Source organism: Dipodomys merriami, unplaced genomic scaffold, assembly GCF_024711535.1.
Source record: "Dipodomys merriami isolate MVZ:Mamm:240054 unplaced genomic scaffold, mDipMer1.0.p SCAF_1, whole genome shotgun sequence".
Lineage (NCBI taxonomy): Eukaryota > Metazoa > Chordata > Mammalia > Rodentia > Heteromyidae > Dipodomys > Dipodomys merriami.
The window spans coordinates 145,235,502-145,252,312 of NW_027202270.1; the positions used below are offsets into that span (position 1 = coordinate 145,235,502).

At 42.6% G+C, this 16,811-nt stretch overlaps 1 protein-coding gene across 1 annotated transcript; it reads right to left on the minus strand.

Annotated features, from left to right (window-relative positions):
* Positions 1–2,394: 2,394 nt before the first annotated feature.
* Positions 2,395–16,271, minus strand: Ptger2 (prostaglandin E receptor 2). Its single transcript, XM_070033343.1, has 2 exons — positions 15,426–16,271; positions 2,395–3,671 (listed from the first exon to the last, which is right to left on the minus strand). The coding sequence occupies exons 1-2, from the start codon at positions 16,269–16,271 to the stop codon at positions 3,426–3,428; spliced, it is 1,092 nt and encodes a 363-aa protein (XP_069889444.1). The 3' UTR covers positions 2,395–3,425.
* Positions 16,272–16,811: the final 540 nt, after the last annotated feature.

A 16,811-nucleotide genomic window follows, 5' to 3' on the forward strand; every position in this document is an offset into this window, starting at 1 on the left:
ATAGAAGTAAATTCAATGGAGATGGGAGTAGGAAGAGTCATTAAACTCCAAATTGCAGCATGGCCTATAGGAGCAGATTGTAAGCCTACATGGAGAAAATAACCCTTCCCAAGTTCACAAAAATCATTAGCCTTGGCTTAAACTAAGTGAAATAAACAAGCCTTGGCCTTAGTGAGTGATAATTGTTCTCCTCTGCCTTTCAAACACATCCAATTCTAAACAAGTATGTGTTGTTTTGTTCTTAGTTCAAATGAGAACTCACTTGACATTAGCTTAAGTACAAGCCCTCCTGACACAGAGGCCCAATGCCACCAAAAGTTGAAGTGAATTATGCTGAGAATGTGATGTGGGAGGGATTTGGCCCCCCTGCTCTGGGTTTGAAGCTCCTGCCAGCCTTGTGGTTGTTTCTAGAGCTTTGGTCTGGATGTAGGCTGTCAGGAGTCCAAGGCACACTGACATTTAGGTCTTCTGAAGGCGTTTTACAGCTTCCAAGCAGACATACTTTCCTAACAGATCGCTAATTAGCACCAACATTTCCTAGTTCTTTCATGGAAAAGATGACCAAGGCCATATTGAGCCATCCAGGAGCAGCTCAGCTCAGAGCAGATTGCTTGGGTCTGGGTCCAGCCCATTCCAGGAATCCTTGAATTAGGCTGACATTCTCAGGTAAGTATCCACCTGAGTTTTGTCCCTCCTTTTCATACCATGGACTGTTAGAGGCAAACAATAAAATGTTGGGTTTTTTTACATCGCAACCCATTTTCTGATATGTCAAGTGTTATTTCCCTAATTTAAATGGACAATGAATCAATGAATCAACTGAAACAAGTATGTCTAAGGGTGTGGGGACCTTTAAAAAGGAAACTTTTACATATGTCACTGAATTTTTTTTCCTCAGTTAATTTCTGCACCAGTTCTAGGGTTTGAACTCAAGGTCTGGGAACTGTCTTTTAGCTTTTTTGCTCAAGGCTGGCATTCTACTATTTGAAACACAACTTCACTTTGAGCTTTTTGATGGTTAATTGGTGATAAGAATCTTTCTTGCCTGGGCTGGCTTTAAACCAGGATCCTCAGATCTTCTCCTCCTTAGCAGCTAGGATTACAGGCATGTGCTATTGGTGCCTGGCTCTGTTATTTTTAAAGTGCCATTAATAAGAGGCAATTAATTATTACACAAGATTTTAATTTTCAGTGCCTTTCATGTATAAATTGGTTCAAATGAAACAGTAGGATTTAGCCATCTACCACAGGTACGGAACAAAGTTCTAGAAACTTACTAGTACTTAAATATGATGGAAATTCTTGTATTGGGGGGGCAGGAACGGGTCTCCTAGACTGAATAATTTGCTTCTACTAATGATGTTACATCTGTTCAAAAATATCTCAGACATTATTCTGGAATTTGGGGGCACAGTGTGGTGGAGTGATAGATAATAGGTTTCAAAAGGTCATCTGATAAAAGGTATCAATCTTCCAGATTCAAAGGAACTTCAGAATTTTGTGTTTAAAGAATTAGCCATGGACCTCATTTATCTGTCCATTGAGAAAAATTTCATAAGTCTAGACTCTTTGGTGATCAAGGAAGATTTATTTACCCAACTATATTTTAATTATGTTCTTTCGTGGTTTGTGTCAATTTGTACAAACCACAAACCATTTATTTATTCTAAAATAAGAACTGATTTGACAGATTGTGTCAAAATGATGCTTAGATTGGTGTTTGGTCTAATTGATCACCTAGTTATATAACCAGTTATAGGAAATAGTTTTGAATAAACAACTCAATGAAACTGGAAAAAATGAACATCCTCTTTTAAAGTATTTTATAATAGCCATACTCTGTTAAACAGAAGATGATTCTACAATTTTATTGGTAGACTGTATTGGTAGACTGAAAAGGGAAAAAAAAGTATCTTTAAATACCAAGTACTCTGCTATGTATTTTAAACTCAAATTTACAATGTCATCATACTTTTCTTAGAAGAGAGAGAGAGAAAGAGAGAGAGAGAGAGAGAGAGAGAGAGAGAGAGAGAGAGAGAGAGAGAGAGAGAGAGAGTGTGTGTGTGTGTGTGTGTGTGTGTGCGTGCATGTGTGCTATTCCTTGTGCTTGAATTCAGAGCCCGGGCGCTGTCCTTGAACTTTTGTGCTCAAGGCTAGTATTCTACTACTTGAGCCACAGCTCCACTTCTGTTTGTCACCATACCTGAAAAAACTTCCAAGTTAAATTTAATTTTCTTCCTTTTGTCTCATTTTAAAGATGCAATGTCTACATTCATTGCATAATGTGGAGGAGGATTCCTTAAATACTATTTCATTTTCAAGTTTTTGATTTATAGTTTATTTTTTAACATTTCAGCTGGGTTTACACAATACTTATGAGCAAATGTGCAAATTCACTGAAATATTTTGATGCTGAGTTTACATCATGCCAAACATTTAGAAATATACTAAGGAATGACTCATGATTGCATGATTTCTGATAGATATGAGTCAAAACATATTCTTTCAATAAAAATAACAACAGATGGATTTTGCTATCCAACACATTTATCTAATAAAGCATACATTAATCACGGCACTAACATCAACATCAAAGGAATTTGGATATGGATGAAGAATGGACTCTAGTTTTCAATGCTTAACCCTACTACTGGACTTCGTACATAGCAATATACATCCTCCTCTCTAAACAGAACAAAGAGTAGTAAATATAATTAATTTAACAACCTTTTATTATCTCTTTTCGAGAGGAAAAATCTTCAACATTAGCACAATAGATATCATAAAATAAATAACATTTGACACAGAACTACTGAAGGATGAATGAAGCACTGACACAAACAGCCAAATGCAATCTAGGCGGTGCCATTCTGTAGTGGCTAGAGTGCACCCATCACAAACATCATAGCCAAATGACCTCCAATTTCATGGTCCACATAGAGGATCCCTCCAAGCAACCACTGGACAGCTGCTTGTCTGTCTTGGTTGTTTCATTGTTTCTGTAAATCACCTTTCTAGAAAAATCCATAGGAAGTTTTCCTTTGGCGGGATGTTAGACTGCATGTATAGAACTACAGCAGCATGGAAGATGCAAACAGAAAAGAGTTTTAAACAAATTACGAAACCACATGCTTGGTCAGTCGACAATGAAAGCTTAAACCAACAGGTGACTAGGTCTTAGATGTCGCTGCTTGCTTCTCCTCAGGCTCTGTAACAGGTTTGCCAGGGCTAGGTTTTATAGATCCTTCTGACACCTTCCATAAAGTACACTGTCAGGCTGTCTGTTGCCCAAACGGCTGCATAAATGTTTGTTTACTCTGTTTTATTAGGGTAGTTTTGTTTTGTTTACACACTGGACTTTTTAACATTTCTCCAAGGGACCATTTCAGAAGGATCTCCCAGATGCAAGCTAATAAGGCTCGTCCTCACAACTGCCCGCAAAGGTCAACCTGTTTACTGACATTTGACTGAGTGGAACAGGAAGTTTGTGGTGCATCTTGGGTTCTTAATGAAGTTCGGCAACAGAGGACTGAACGCATGAGTCTCAGGACAGGAGGCCTGAGAATGGCAAAGACCCAAGGGTCAATTATGGAATTAATGGATAAAAATCTAAGAGCTTGGAGGTCCCATTTTTCCTTTCGGGAAGAGGTTTCATTCATATATGCAAAAATCTGTAAGAGGTAGAGAGGAGACATGTTGTTAGTTCTGCGCTGGTACCATCAGGCAGGCTGTTTTCTTGAGAAGTACCTGTTTTGTGAAGGGAGCCTAGATCCATCATGTAAATTATAACATGCAAGCATGTTTTCTGTGCATCACAATTAACCTTGACCTTGTGGTCTTGTCATTGAGAATAGAGGGAAATGAATAAGCATTTCTTGGCACCTCAAACAGAATCTTTATATAGTATCAACAGAACAATGACAATATTGCTAGTTCTCATTTATCGACAGCCTAATAATACATGCATTGTGAATTGTACTGGGTTCTAAACCCACTTTAGTCTCAGTGTTTGCAAAACTGAAACTTAAGTGTTGTCTTTTAATAGGTGGGAAGGTGAACTTTGGGCATATGATTAATAACATGCTATACTTCTAGATAGCTGGTCTGATTTGATAGCCACAGCTCAGTGACAGACAAGAAGCAAGAGAGCACCATCTCAGGGGCTGAGTTCTAGTCGCTGCACTTGTTGGATTTGAATTGTAGCCCTGTATATAGCTGTGGTACCATAAGCAAGACAGTGAACCTTCATTGCACTGAAACAGTGTCACATAAGAAGTGTTCCACGGTGTTCATTGCTTTCTCTACTCTTGTTGGGGAGGACATGGAGGAGTAGAAAAGTTAGGCATCTTGCTCAAGTATCTAAGGATGTTTAGTGGCCTAGTCAAGACACAAATTCTAATTCATGTGATGCCAATACAGTGCTCACAACATGCCATATCCAGGTCAGGATTAGAACAAGGATCTTCAGAGCAATGTCCTAAACTCGAAGTAGATTTTTTTCTTTTGTCCAAGACTGGGACTTGAACTCAGTATGTGATGCTATTGCTTATGGACTGGCACTCTACCATTTGAGCCATGTCTCCAACCCCAATAGATAAACTTTTACACAAGGAATAATGTGTCAAACCCATACCCATGCTCTCATTGGATTCCTTAGCTCTTTAGAGAGTAGTGTGTTTTTTTGCTTTAGCTGAAAGGAATGGAACAATTGGAACAAATGGATCAATTTGAACATTTCCATAGAGCTTACAGAAAGTGTGGGTTGCACCTCATCATGTAACACCAGTTCTTTATAATGCTCTGGGGACCCTCAAACCAGCAACAGTCTGTGACTTAGGGAACCCTGCCCTCTCTTTTCCCCCACACTCTCTCCAATGGAAAGAATAGCTCATTCCATTTCCCCTGGTACTTACTCTGGGGACTCGATGTACCAGGAAAATGAGAGAGAGAGAGAGAGAGAGAGAGAGAGAGAGAGAGAGAGAGAGAGAGAGAGAGAGAGAGAGAGAGAGAGAGAGAGAGAGAGAGAGAGAGAGAGAGAGAGAGAACATAAAGAGAGAAGAATAGTCATCTTCAGGTTGCGTATGTTAGGACAATTGCAGGGAAGTCTGGCAGCCAGAGGTGTTTATGCCAAAGAATCTTGGCATAGTGAATGGAGAGAAGATTTGGCAGTTGGGCAAGGAAAAAGAAGAATTGATGGTGAGTTTCCCAGATCATGAGAAGGAGAAGAAAAAGAAAGATAGAAATAAACAATGGGGCAATAATTTCCTAGTAGGTAAAACTACTTGCAGTGCAAAATATTCAATGGTGTATCACAGAGATGATTGTAGAGGTTCAAAATTAAAAGTAGTGGCATGCATAAATCTGATGGATTAAAATGTTAGTCAACCTATGCTCATACACACGTGTACATATTAATAACTGAGCACTCTGTTGTAGAAAAAGTTTATAGCTGAGTTAAAGTTCAGCCAGAGAAGAGGATAGCCCTGAGTTATCCAGCCAAGACAAGCAGGAAGACAGGGTTCAGCAGTCCTAGCTCCACCCATGAAGATGAGTCAGGTTTTCAACAGAGAAAAACCTACACCACAGTTCCTGATGGCTTTAGAGAATGATAGAGTAATGAGAAGTGAAAGAGGGGTTTGGGAATGTGAAGCAATTCTGTACTGTTTCCTTTCATCCTCTGTGCTGGGGTACTTAAAACTGCTAAAAATACACATTTCAGGAGGTGGCCAAAGCCTTCTAGAAAACAAGTCCTTTCTTTGCACCTGGGAAAGAGATCTACTTTGATCACCCTTTCCTTCCTTCCTTCCTTCCTTCCTTCCTTCCTTCCTTCCTTCCTTCCTTCCTTCCTTCCTTCCTTCCTTCCTTCCTTCCTTCCTTCCTTCCTTCCGTCCTTCCTTCCTGTGTGTATACCAGTAAGGGCTTGAACTTAAGGCCTGGGAAGGTCCTTTCCCTTAACATTTTTGCTCAAGACTGGTGTTCTACCACTAGAGCTACACGTAACTTGGATATAAAAGTCTCATGTTCTTTACTGCCTAGGATGGCTTTGAACCATGATCCTCAGATCTCAGGCTCCTGAGAAGCTAGAATTACAGATGTGAGCCACTGGCTTCCCCTTGGCTTTTTATTTTTTGTGTACAGGCTACCACTTTCAATCTTACACATCCTGGGTTTGTGAAAGTGTAGTTAAAAATTATATATATATATATATATATATATATATATATATATATATTACATTTACCATTCTAGCAACTTTTAAATGTATAATTCAATGGCATTAAGTATATTCATATTATTAGGCAATTTTATTATTTATATTTTAAATTTTCTGTACATTATGATGTTTTGATACCAAAACTTTCTAGCTGGGCCTGACAGGAAAACCTGTGAGACTCTTATATCCAATTAACTACCAAAAAGATGGAAGTGGGGCTGTGGACTCAGTTGGTAGAGTGCTAGCTAGCCTTGAGCAAAAAGGCCTAGACACAACACCCAGTCTCTGAGTTCAAGCCCCAGGACCAGCACAAACAACAAAACATAGCTTTCTAGCTTGGAGAAACTGACCCTCGTTGAGCTGGTTAATTCATAGAGACTGAAAAGGGATTAGCTAGAGCATGTCTTTAGTACACACAGGTCTAATCAGTCCTAAGACCTATCTCCATCAACCTCTTTGGGCAGAAGGCAATATTCCTCTACTTTAATCATCCTGGGGCCAGGTACCAGGCAACTAGAAATGACAGTCCTCTAGCTTACAGCCTGTTGAGATCACCCAAACTAATCAATCTAAAACCAGCATTGCCTTTCCTGTGGAAACTCCAATAAAAGCTGTGGCTATAGTTCTCCTCTTCTTCCTGCCTCTTCTGCCACCTGATAAACCCCCTGGTGCTACTCCACGTGTCCTTACTGTGATATACCTGTGCCCCACCATGTCTCCTCTTGTAATGCATTGACTTTACCATAACATGAAAGAACATCAAGCAACAACCATCACTACCCTTTGCCTCCAAACTAAAACCCCAAACGCATTAGTTTACACATACACATCCCCATCTCCTTCCAGCTGATCTTAGATTTTTAATGAAAGGCTGGCACAGGGGTTGTAAAGCAGGATGAATGATGGGTCAGTGAGATTCTGGAATTTCCATTCAGAGCTTGGAGGGAGTTTTTTTCACCTTTTTGCATATAATGCTATTAATATAGTTTGTGTGTGAAGAAAAAAATAGTAATCTGAATGAGTTAAGGGAGTTTTAATCCCTTCATCGGGCTCTCTCTGCAGGGCTTCTCAAAGAATCCAGACCTGCGATGCTTAGCCAGTGGCAGAGATGAAAGTCAGTGCTATTTTAGCATTGTCTCCGGGAGCTGCCAGTGGAACACTTCATCTTGGTAGTGACCAGGGGCAGCTGCTTGTTTAAACAATTTCCATATCTTTAGTGAAATTACAAAGTAGGTTCAGAATCTTATAGCAAATGAGGATTTTGTCTGATCATTGAAATTATCTGGAAAGCTTTGATGTATTCTGATGCTTTATTCCTTTCCTTAGAGCTTGGACTTACTTATTCTGGGCAATGGAAGTAAAGGTTGAGAAGCACAGCTTTAGAACATTGCCTAAAACCTTACAGTTTCGAGTGATTATTTATTACACTTAAAAGACTTACTTAGGCCTGATCAATTAAATGAGTGACTAAGTTTCCAGAACTCAGTTCCTAATCATTTACATACAATCTGATTTTGTTTTGGAAATTGAATCTTAAAGAGATCACAGCTGACATGTGACTGTGAACTTGGCATGATGTTAAGAAATTCATAGGTCTGTGTTGAATCCTACAAACCTACACAGTTATTACCCCCATTTTAGAGGGGAGAAGGCCTAGGTTTAGAAGACTGGGTACTTTACCTAAAGTCACATTATGGGTAAGGAGTCAGACTGTACTGGTATGACACGAGACTTCATTGTTAGCCCACATCTCTATGCTATGAGAAGTCCTTGATGTAAAGTTGCATGTGAGACTTATCAGTAACTAGTTAAGATACAGGTTTGTAGAGACTTCTCTTCAAAGGTGTCTTGAAGGCTTATGGTTAACAGTATTCTTGTTTATAGAATGGAAAACTGTGGCTCTTTCTAAGTTGCTGTTTGACTTTCTCTAGGGCTTCATTTTCCTCCCATACTTACTCCCTGGTAAACTACAGGCATTGGTTTTATATGCTTCTCTACTTTCTGAAAGACATTAGGATATTCTGGCTATAGGATTTGCACAATTAAATCTTTTAAAAAAAAAACCTTTCAGGGGGGATTATTTTCAAGGTGTACAATGCTTTCAAGAAAGCCTTCAGGGGCTGGGAAGGTGGCTCAGTGGTAGAGCGCTTGCCTTGCATGCATGAGGCCCTGGGTTCGATTCCTCAGCACCACATAAGCAGAAAAAGCCAGAAGTGGTGCTGTGGCTCAAGTGGTAGAGCACTAGCCTTGAGCTGAAGAGCTGAGGGACAGTGTCCAGGCCCAAAGTTCAGGCTCCACGACCAACAAAATAAAAGAAAGCCTGCAAATCACAAGTGCTTTGTGGTAGAAAGAAACAGAAATCTATTTTCCTATTTGACATAAGGTCAAACTGGGGTATGGATATGGCTCTAGGAAGACCATGGCCTAGGCCTTTTGCGTCTCAGGATTAAGAAGAGGCAGGAATGCTAAGGTTTGGAGCTCTGGGCCTCCATATTCTAGGATGGTGGCTCTTAACTGAAAATAATGGGCACAATAAACCATCTATTTGGTTCTCCTGAAAAGAAACATGTACAAATGGTGTCACAGAGATCCATATGCTGTCCAGGCAAGAGGAGGCAAGTACCTCAGCCCAGAGGACATTTCAACCCTTTTGTACTTTCCCTCTCTCTGGCCCTTCCTAGCTCATGTGACTCAGTTACAGGGTACTTAAGTCTATTACTGTCAGGGGAAATTTTAGGCAGCAAAATATTGCAAGATATCAGAAGTTTGGTACATCTCAATAACTTGAGCTCAAGGTCAGAACTGGGGGGACTGGTGGTCAGAAACTTCAAAATCAGGCAGCAGAGACCAAGTTGTAGATTAACTAGCTTTTAAGCCTCTAGCAGGAAAGAGAGCTACATCTATTCCATTTTCCCCTGAACTTCATACTATGATGAGCTCTTGACATGCCAGAGAAGAAATAGACCATCTCAAAAATCTGTTTTTCTTATAAGCAGATGGCCTGTCCTAAACCATCTAAAAACAACAGTGAGGACATACCTCACCAAAGAGGTAGACATAATGCACAAATTCTCTTTCGGGAAAAGGACGATGCTTCTTGCAGTCTAAATTTTTGAAACAGGTATAATTCTGTCTTTATCTAACATTGTAGCATGCTAGATATAGCAAATGGCAAAAGAAAAGATGGTAAATTAAACCATGCAGATGAACCTTCTCTTCAAAAGGGAATGTGCAGTATAACTGTCTCAACATCATTAACAACATCTGAATGATAAAGGGTCTTCAAATTGTTCACTTAAAATATCACAAGGCAAAGTTCATTGGTGGCTATGCACAAAGATTTTCAGATTTTTTGATTTCTCTTTTGTCCCTACCTATGTTGTTCTATTTTATATATATATATATATATATATATATATATATATATATATATATATATATATATATATACATACATATATATATGTATATACATATATATACATATATATATATGTAATTGGTCAATTTTTTCATATGAGATTTTCAACCCCCATGTATGCTATGCTTTACTTTAAGAATACCAGGAATGTAAGAAAAAAGTCAGAAGTGGCGCTGTGGCTCAAGTGGTAGAACATTAGCCTTGAGCTGAAGAGCTAATGGACAGCGCCCAGGCCCAGAGTTCAGGCCCCATGACCGGACCCCCCCCCCCCAGAAAAAAAAAGAATACCAGGAATGAACAGGTATTTATTCATTATTGTTTACTTGAATTTGGTCAGTATTGTGAAGATCAGATGTCTACTAATCAGATTTACCTAGAAATTATAAGACTAAAGAATCTGTCAAGATGAAGACATTTTTAGAATGAGTCAATGATTTGCTCTTGAAATTTTAGAACTGAATAAAATGCATAAGCACTTTATCCTAATGGCATGTGGAAAACAGTTTAAAATAACCACAATTCTCAAAGTGGGTGGGAATGTAGCTTGATACAGCCTGAAAATGGAGACACAAACTGTATTTGAAACAAGCAATAGGCATTCTTGTGTTTCCCGTGCTCAGTTCCATTTTAGGGGGAGGAAAAAAGAAGTTTCTATTTATCACTGTAAAATGATGACAACAGCTGATTAACATAAGGAGGAATTTATTAATTTATACAACACTCCTTTAGTGAATAAACAGTTTGGAATATGTTGTTGTCTCATGCATGATTTCATATTAGACAGCCAAAGTAATGTCACTTCCCAAACACCACATGTTTTTTTTTCATCACTAAAGAAATGTTTTATGTTCTCTAATGGAAGATTTTATGAGAAGGGTAATCTGATTATTTCTTAATTTAGATCAGCATTTATATTAGCCGGTTTTCTAAAAATCTCTGTCTCTGACTTTTACTTCTGTGGAGAAGAAAAAGGAAATGATAACTTTGAATCCCACAGATCCTCCTTGATCTGACACGAACAAGTCTTTGTCATTTTATTTTTAAAGCTAACAAGTTGGAGCGAAGAAGAAAAGCAGTCCAAATATTTGCAATGTGTTCACAATTCTTTTAGGAAAACTTGGTTTAATCTTCTCATATGTTGCCCCTGAAATGAGTTCTTTCTCTTGGTCAGTATTGCTGGTTAATAAGTAGTCTTGGTGCCTTAACTGTCTGCCTTTCAGTCCCAACTCCACCACTTTCTAGCTGAGGGGCCAACAGAATGGTATTTGCTTTCTCTGTTCAATGGGAATCATGTTATCTGTTTCATAGCCCACTGTGAAAAAAATGCCATAAAAAGTAATGCTCAGAATCCTTAAGCCTTTTGGTGTTGACAATAATGACATGAGGTTGAACTGGACTTTGTTTCAGGGTGCTGGACATTGTTTTTTGCCTATTTTGAATTTTACTTTCCAAACTTTGGAGACCCTACACTGGCCTTGTTAAAGGAAGGAGTAATTTCACTCTTCTCATATCCCATGAGAATGGCTAATATGAGTAGTTCTGGGTTTCTTTTTTTTTTTTTTTTTTTTGTCGGCCGTGGGGCTTGAACCCTGGGCCTGGGCGCTGTCGCTCAGCTCTTCAGCTCAAGGCGAGCGCTCTACCACTTGAGCTACAGCGCCACTTCCGGTTTTCTGGTGGTTTATTGGAGATAGGAGTCTCACGGTCTCCCCTGCCCGGGCTGGCTTTGAACCACGATCCTCAGATCTCAGCCTCCTGAGTAGCTAGGATTACAGGCGTGAGCCACCAGCGCCCAGCTAGTTCTGGGTTTCTTAAATCCCCATTCTCTACCAATGCAGAGTTACTATGGTACAAACTGGTGTTCTACTCATCTCCATGATGGCTAGTTGTTTGGTCCACTGGTTTGGGGGTTTTTTGTTTCTTGCTTTTTGCTTGTTGTTTTGGAGGGTCTTTTTAGCAGTGATGAAGTTTGCACTTGTTGGTTGACTTCCATGCCCAGCTTGTTTAATGAGATTGAGGTTTTACAACTGTTTGAGCTGGCTTTGAACTGAAATCCTCTTAATCTATGCCTTGTGGGTAACTAGGATTGCAAGCATGAGCCACACTGCCCAGCTGATCCACTTTTGAGGGAGTTAGTATTTCTTACTAAAAAATCTGAGAAAGAAATGGGCAAAAAGGTGGATTACTACTATTTTCTGGGATACAAGGAAGGAAATTACTTTAAATATCTTGATTAGTAATTTATAAGAAAAACTTTTTTGAATAGATAACTTCCAGACATGTTGGGATACACAAAACATATAACTAACATTTATTTCATCTGTCTTTTTTCTAACTTTTGTTATATGGCTTCTAGAAAAATTTAAAACTGTCTACAAGGTTCACATTTGTTTTTCCATTAAGCCAATAGTTGCACTGCATGGGAAACAGAATTTCTGACTTTTTTTTTTTTTCCTTTAAGTCTTTGCTTTGTCTCAGTGACACTAAGTTAAGGTATATGCAAATGACTCCCACCTTGGATGGGACATTGGGATAGGCCATTCTGACCACAGTTTTAGTGTGAGTCAAGTCGAATTCAATGACTTGGAGGACAAAATATTTGCTGGGACACATGCCAAGCACTCTGAGAGAGCAGAAATGTATGAACCAAACAAACAGTAGTCATGAGTTTCAAACTATCAGATCAGACCTTAATCAGAATAATGCAGGGCTTCATAAAAGTAAAGTGAAAGATACCAATACTTATGACCAGTTATCAAGTCAATAGTCTCTGTTGGTTTTCTTATGAAGAGATGAGTTGGTACCTCAACTTGTTTTGTGCCTTCTGGATGATCTATATAGTTTATCTGGTTGAGATGTCTTGGTAATCAAGATGCCAGCTCAGCTGGTATTCTGATTATGTTTATACTTAAGATTTTCTCCTACCTTCTGGGAATTTTTGCCATGGATAATTACAGAAGAAAACCTAGAAAGTATTTTGCCAATAGTGCTGATTCTAAGGTGTAGTTTGGTGGAGTTTTAAGACTACAGTCTTCATCTTCTCTGTCACTGCCATGAATACATAACCTAAATAAAAATACAGCTTGGACGCAATCCCTCAATCCTTCTGACTAGGCCTCTGGCTCTTAACTCTTTCCCTTTGGCAACTCTGGAGCTGTGCCTGGCTAATAGTAAATGATGGATTTAGGAAATACACACACACACACACACACACACACACACACACATTTAAAAACCAACATATTGACAACGATGGAGTCCTCATGATAAAAGGCAAAATTTATGTGGAAAGAAGGAATCTGTTGAAAGCCACTGCTGTTATTGTCATTAAAAAAAATCATGCCAGGCACCAGTGGCTCATACCTGTTATCCTAGCTACTAAGGAGGCTGAGATCTGAGATCCACAAAGGTTCACAAAGCCAGCCCGGGCAGGAAAGTCCATGAGACTCTTATCTCCAATAAACCACCAGAAAACTGAAAGTGGTGCTGTGGCTCAAGTGGTAGAGTGCTCACTTTGAGCTGAAGAACTGAAGGACAGTACTCAGGCCGAGTTTAAGCCCCATGACTGACCAAAAAAAAAAAATCAATCATATCTACAGTGGGCCAGTCAAGGTCAAAAGAGGGACCAATTTCTTCCTGTTTGCCTCTCCTAAATGGCTTAGGAAGGGAAATAGCAAGTGTGGTCACCCCTGGGCCATTCCCAGGCTGTACAAGTAGCTGGAGGTTTGGAATGTTTTTCTACTTATACTTACTGAAGACTGACATCCCAACGCCTACCAAGCACTCCCCCATTCAGGAAGTTTATGAGCCCTAAGTTGATTTTTGTTGTTTAATGGGACTTAAAGTGTTTTCTTTCATAGACAATCTTTTGCATCCTTTCCTAACCCTCTTCTCCCAAGCTCATTTGGCCTCTAAGATAATTAGAAGGTTTTCCTGGTTAAAAAACAAAAACAAAAAAAAAGCTATGTTCATTTCTGCACAGTAACATTTCAGAAGCACATACTTTTCTACTTGGTGTGGAGCTGGTGATGCCATCTCTAGATGCTCCTTGTTCATTACTTAAGAAAGCGCCGTAGACCAGCTCTAATCCCCTCAAATGTAACACTGATTCAGACCAGCTTCTGCACTGCCAAGGGGACAAGGTAGAAGGGTGAGGCCAGTGGGAGCCTTGCAGAGAGAACATAAGTAGAAAGTGAGTTCACTGGGAATGGGGATCTGTGTCCTTCCCCACCCCAAGGTTGAGTGGATGAAGATAACTGGGGAACAGTGATGAGGGCAGGGTGGGAGATAGGAGAAAAGCTCTGTTAATATCAGGCACTGTCCATGTCTTTCTTCTCCAAACTCTCTAGCTCTGGCAGGGCTAGAACATGCTCAGACACTGCATGGATGCATGCTCAGACTCTGCTACTGCATGGCTATGAGGTTGCCCACACTCTTGACATTAGAACTAACTGGGGCAGCAGCCAGTTTAGAACCTGGGCCAGATCTGGCCGTCAGTTCCCCAGGCATCCCTCTGCTCCCTTCTCTCAGGAGGGGCAGTGTCCTCATAAGTAGCTTTCATGAGCACAGAGTATAAAACCAGGAGCACAGCTATAACAAGGAACACAACTATACAATGTATTCCTATATTCCATGTATTCATGACGGTGAAGTCGAGAGGATATTTTGTAAGAGTTTACAAGTTTTCCTCTGGTCTGCTCGCTAAAAACTTAGCCAGAAGCCCCTCTATGCAGCTAGCATTATCTCTACAGAATGTTATGAGCGTTCATGGCTACCAAGAGTTATACTCAAATATCTCAATTAAGAAACCTGTAAATTAGATGTCGGTTGGACTTTTAGGACCAACAATGAATGCTTTGAGCTTCTATAGCAGGCATCTTCTTCCCCGGGGTCCATTTCAATGGCAGCTAGAACTGCTTTGGGCTGAGAATTACAAACCCCCTCCCTCTGGGGAGAAATGGAAGGTGAAACATGGAGAACTAGCCTCAGGGAGAGTAGCAAACTGCTGCTCAGGGTAGTAGATCATAACTGACAACCACCAGAAAGGAAGGGTTAACTACTCCTAAACCAAGTTATCCAAAGACAGCAAAGGGGCCAGCGACAGGGATGGAAGACGGATTGGCTTAGGGAAAGGGCGGAGGCTCCAATAAGTGCTAGCCCAGCAATAGGAGAACTAGGTTGGGGGAGAGGAAGGAAGTGGTGTAAACGTGAAAAGTAAAGTGAGGAGGTTATAGATCTTTCTAAAATTAGGACATACTTGTTTTTCCCAAGTTGCAAAAAAGTTTGTAGGGTGGAGGTGAGGGTGAGAAGAGAAAGCCTGGCAAGGCTGCACAGAGCCGCGCTGTAGACATAGGAGAGTCATCCTTTGCTACTCAGGAGGCTGAGATCTGAGGATTGTCGTTTGAAGGAAAATCCGTGAGACTCTTGTCTCCAACTAACCAGCAAAAGGCTGGAAGTGAAAGTGGAGCTATGGCTCAAGTGGTAGAGCACCAGCCTTGAATGAAAAGCTAAAGGACAAGCGCCCAGGCCCTGAGTTCAAGCCCCAACACTGGAATAAAAAATAATAATAGAAAGAAGGAGGAGGAGGAGGAGGAAGAGGAGGAGGAGGAGGAGGAGGAGGAGGAGGAGGAGGAGGAGGAGGAGGAGGAGGAGGAGGAGGAGGAGGAGGAGGAGGAGGAGGAGAAGAAGAAGAAGAAGAAGAAGAAGAAGAAGAAGAAGAAGAAGAAGAAGAAGAAGAAGAAGAAGAAGAAGAAGAAGAAGAAGAAGAAACAGAAACTAGTAGGAGAGACTCACTGTGAAAGGCAAGGAGCAGATGGCGAAGGTGATGGTCATAATGGCCAGGAGGATAAGGTGGTCCGCTTCCTCCGCCATGGATGTCCTGTCCCCTCTCCGGCGGGGCCCGGGACCACCCCGCGCGCTGCCCCCCGAGGGCCCGCAGCGACTCCTCTTCCCACGGCGGTGCATGCGGACGAGGTTGAGGATGACACTGAAGTTGCAGGCCAGCACCGCCACGATGAGCAGCAGCAGCACGGTGGCGTAGAGCTGCAGGTAAGCGGTGCGCCCGTGCCGGATGAAGCACCACGTCCCGGGGCAGTACTGGACATACTCACCGTAGCGGAGCAGCGGCAAGGAGCAGAAGAGCAGCGACACGGCGTAGATGGCGGGCAGCACGGCCAGGCCCCCGCGGCGCGAGAAGCGGCGCTGGTAGAAGTAGGGGTGGCCGATGGCGAGGTAGCGCTCCAAGGCCATGGCGAAGAGCATGAGCATCGTGGCCAGGCTGAAGAAGGTCATGGTGAAGGCGAAGTAGGTGCACACGCGGCTCTCGGGCGCCAAGGCCACCAACGTCTGGTTCCGCGCGTACGAAACCAGCACCACGGGGCTGATGAGGCAGGTCCCCAGGAGATCCGTGAGCACCAGCTCGGTCACCAGCACGTGGAACAAGGAGATGGGGTTCCGGCCGCCGGCGTTGCGCCCCGGGCCCCCTCTCCTGCGGCGTGCCAGCAACGCCAGCGCAACCAAGTTCCCCAGCACCCCAGCCGAGAACATCACGGCGCTGATGGCGGGGCTCTCGCCCGAGGGGAGCCGCTGTCGACTCTCGCAGTCCTCGTCCAGCCGGGAGGCATTGGAGACGTTGCCCATGGTGGAGAGCGAGCTCCCCCGGAGGAGAGGCGCGCGCTCCGCTCCCCGCCCGCACCTGGGAGGAGGAGGGTCTGAGCGCCCGAGGGTTCCCAGACCCAGAGGGAAAAGGGGAGGGACTGAACTCCAGAGCCCCTTTCCGGCCCCCAGCACACCCCGAGGTGCAGCCGCGCCCCGGGCCCGGCCGAGCACCCACTGGCCGTTCGGCTGCAGTCGCCCTCGAGGCTCCCGAACCTTCCCGGTGGTGGATCCGAGCAATCGGCGAGGGGTCCTGAGTCCCGGCCGGGCGGAGCGCCCCTGGTCCCGGCCCGCGCAGTCCTGCGGCGGATCTGGGAATGGGTCCCGGCCCTCCAGGGCGCCCCGGAAAGAGGTCGGAGCACCCTCTGGGCGCCGCGCGCAGAGCCGGGGGCGCGCGGGCTGCTGGCCTCCTGGAGCTGCAGCCGTGGTCCGTGGTCCCTCCCCGAGAGAGCTGGAGGTCCCGGACACTGGACTGAGCCGTCTGGTCTCAGTTTGTCGCGTGGAGTTGGGGCCGGGGGCTTTGAG

What these genes read in the sequence shown, in the direction of transcription:
- Ptger2 (XM_070033343.1), bottom strand. Translation starts at nt 16,271, where the DNA reads ATGGGCAACGTCTCCAATGCCTCCCGGCTGGACGAGGACTGCGAGAGT. An exon ending in TCTGCTCCTTGCCTTTCACA is followed by an intron (nt 3,672 to 15,425) that starts GTGAGTCTCTCC and finishes TACCTCTTACAG; the next exon opens with ATTTTTGCATATATGAATGA.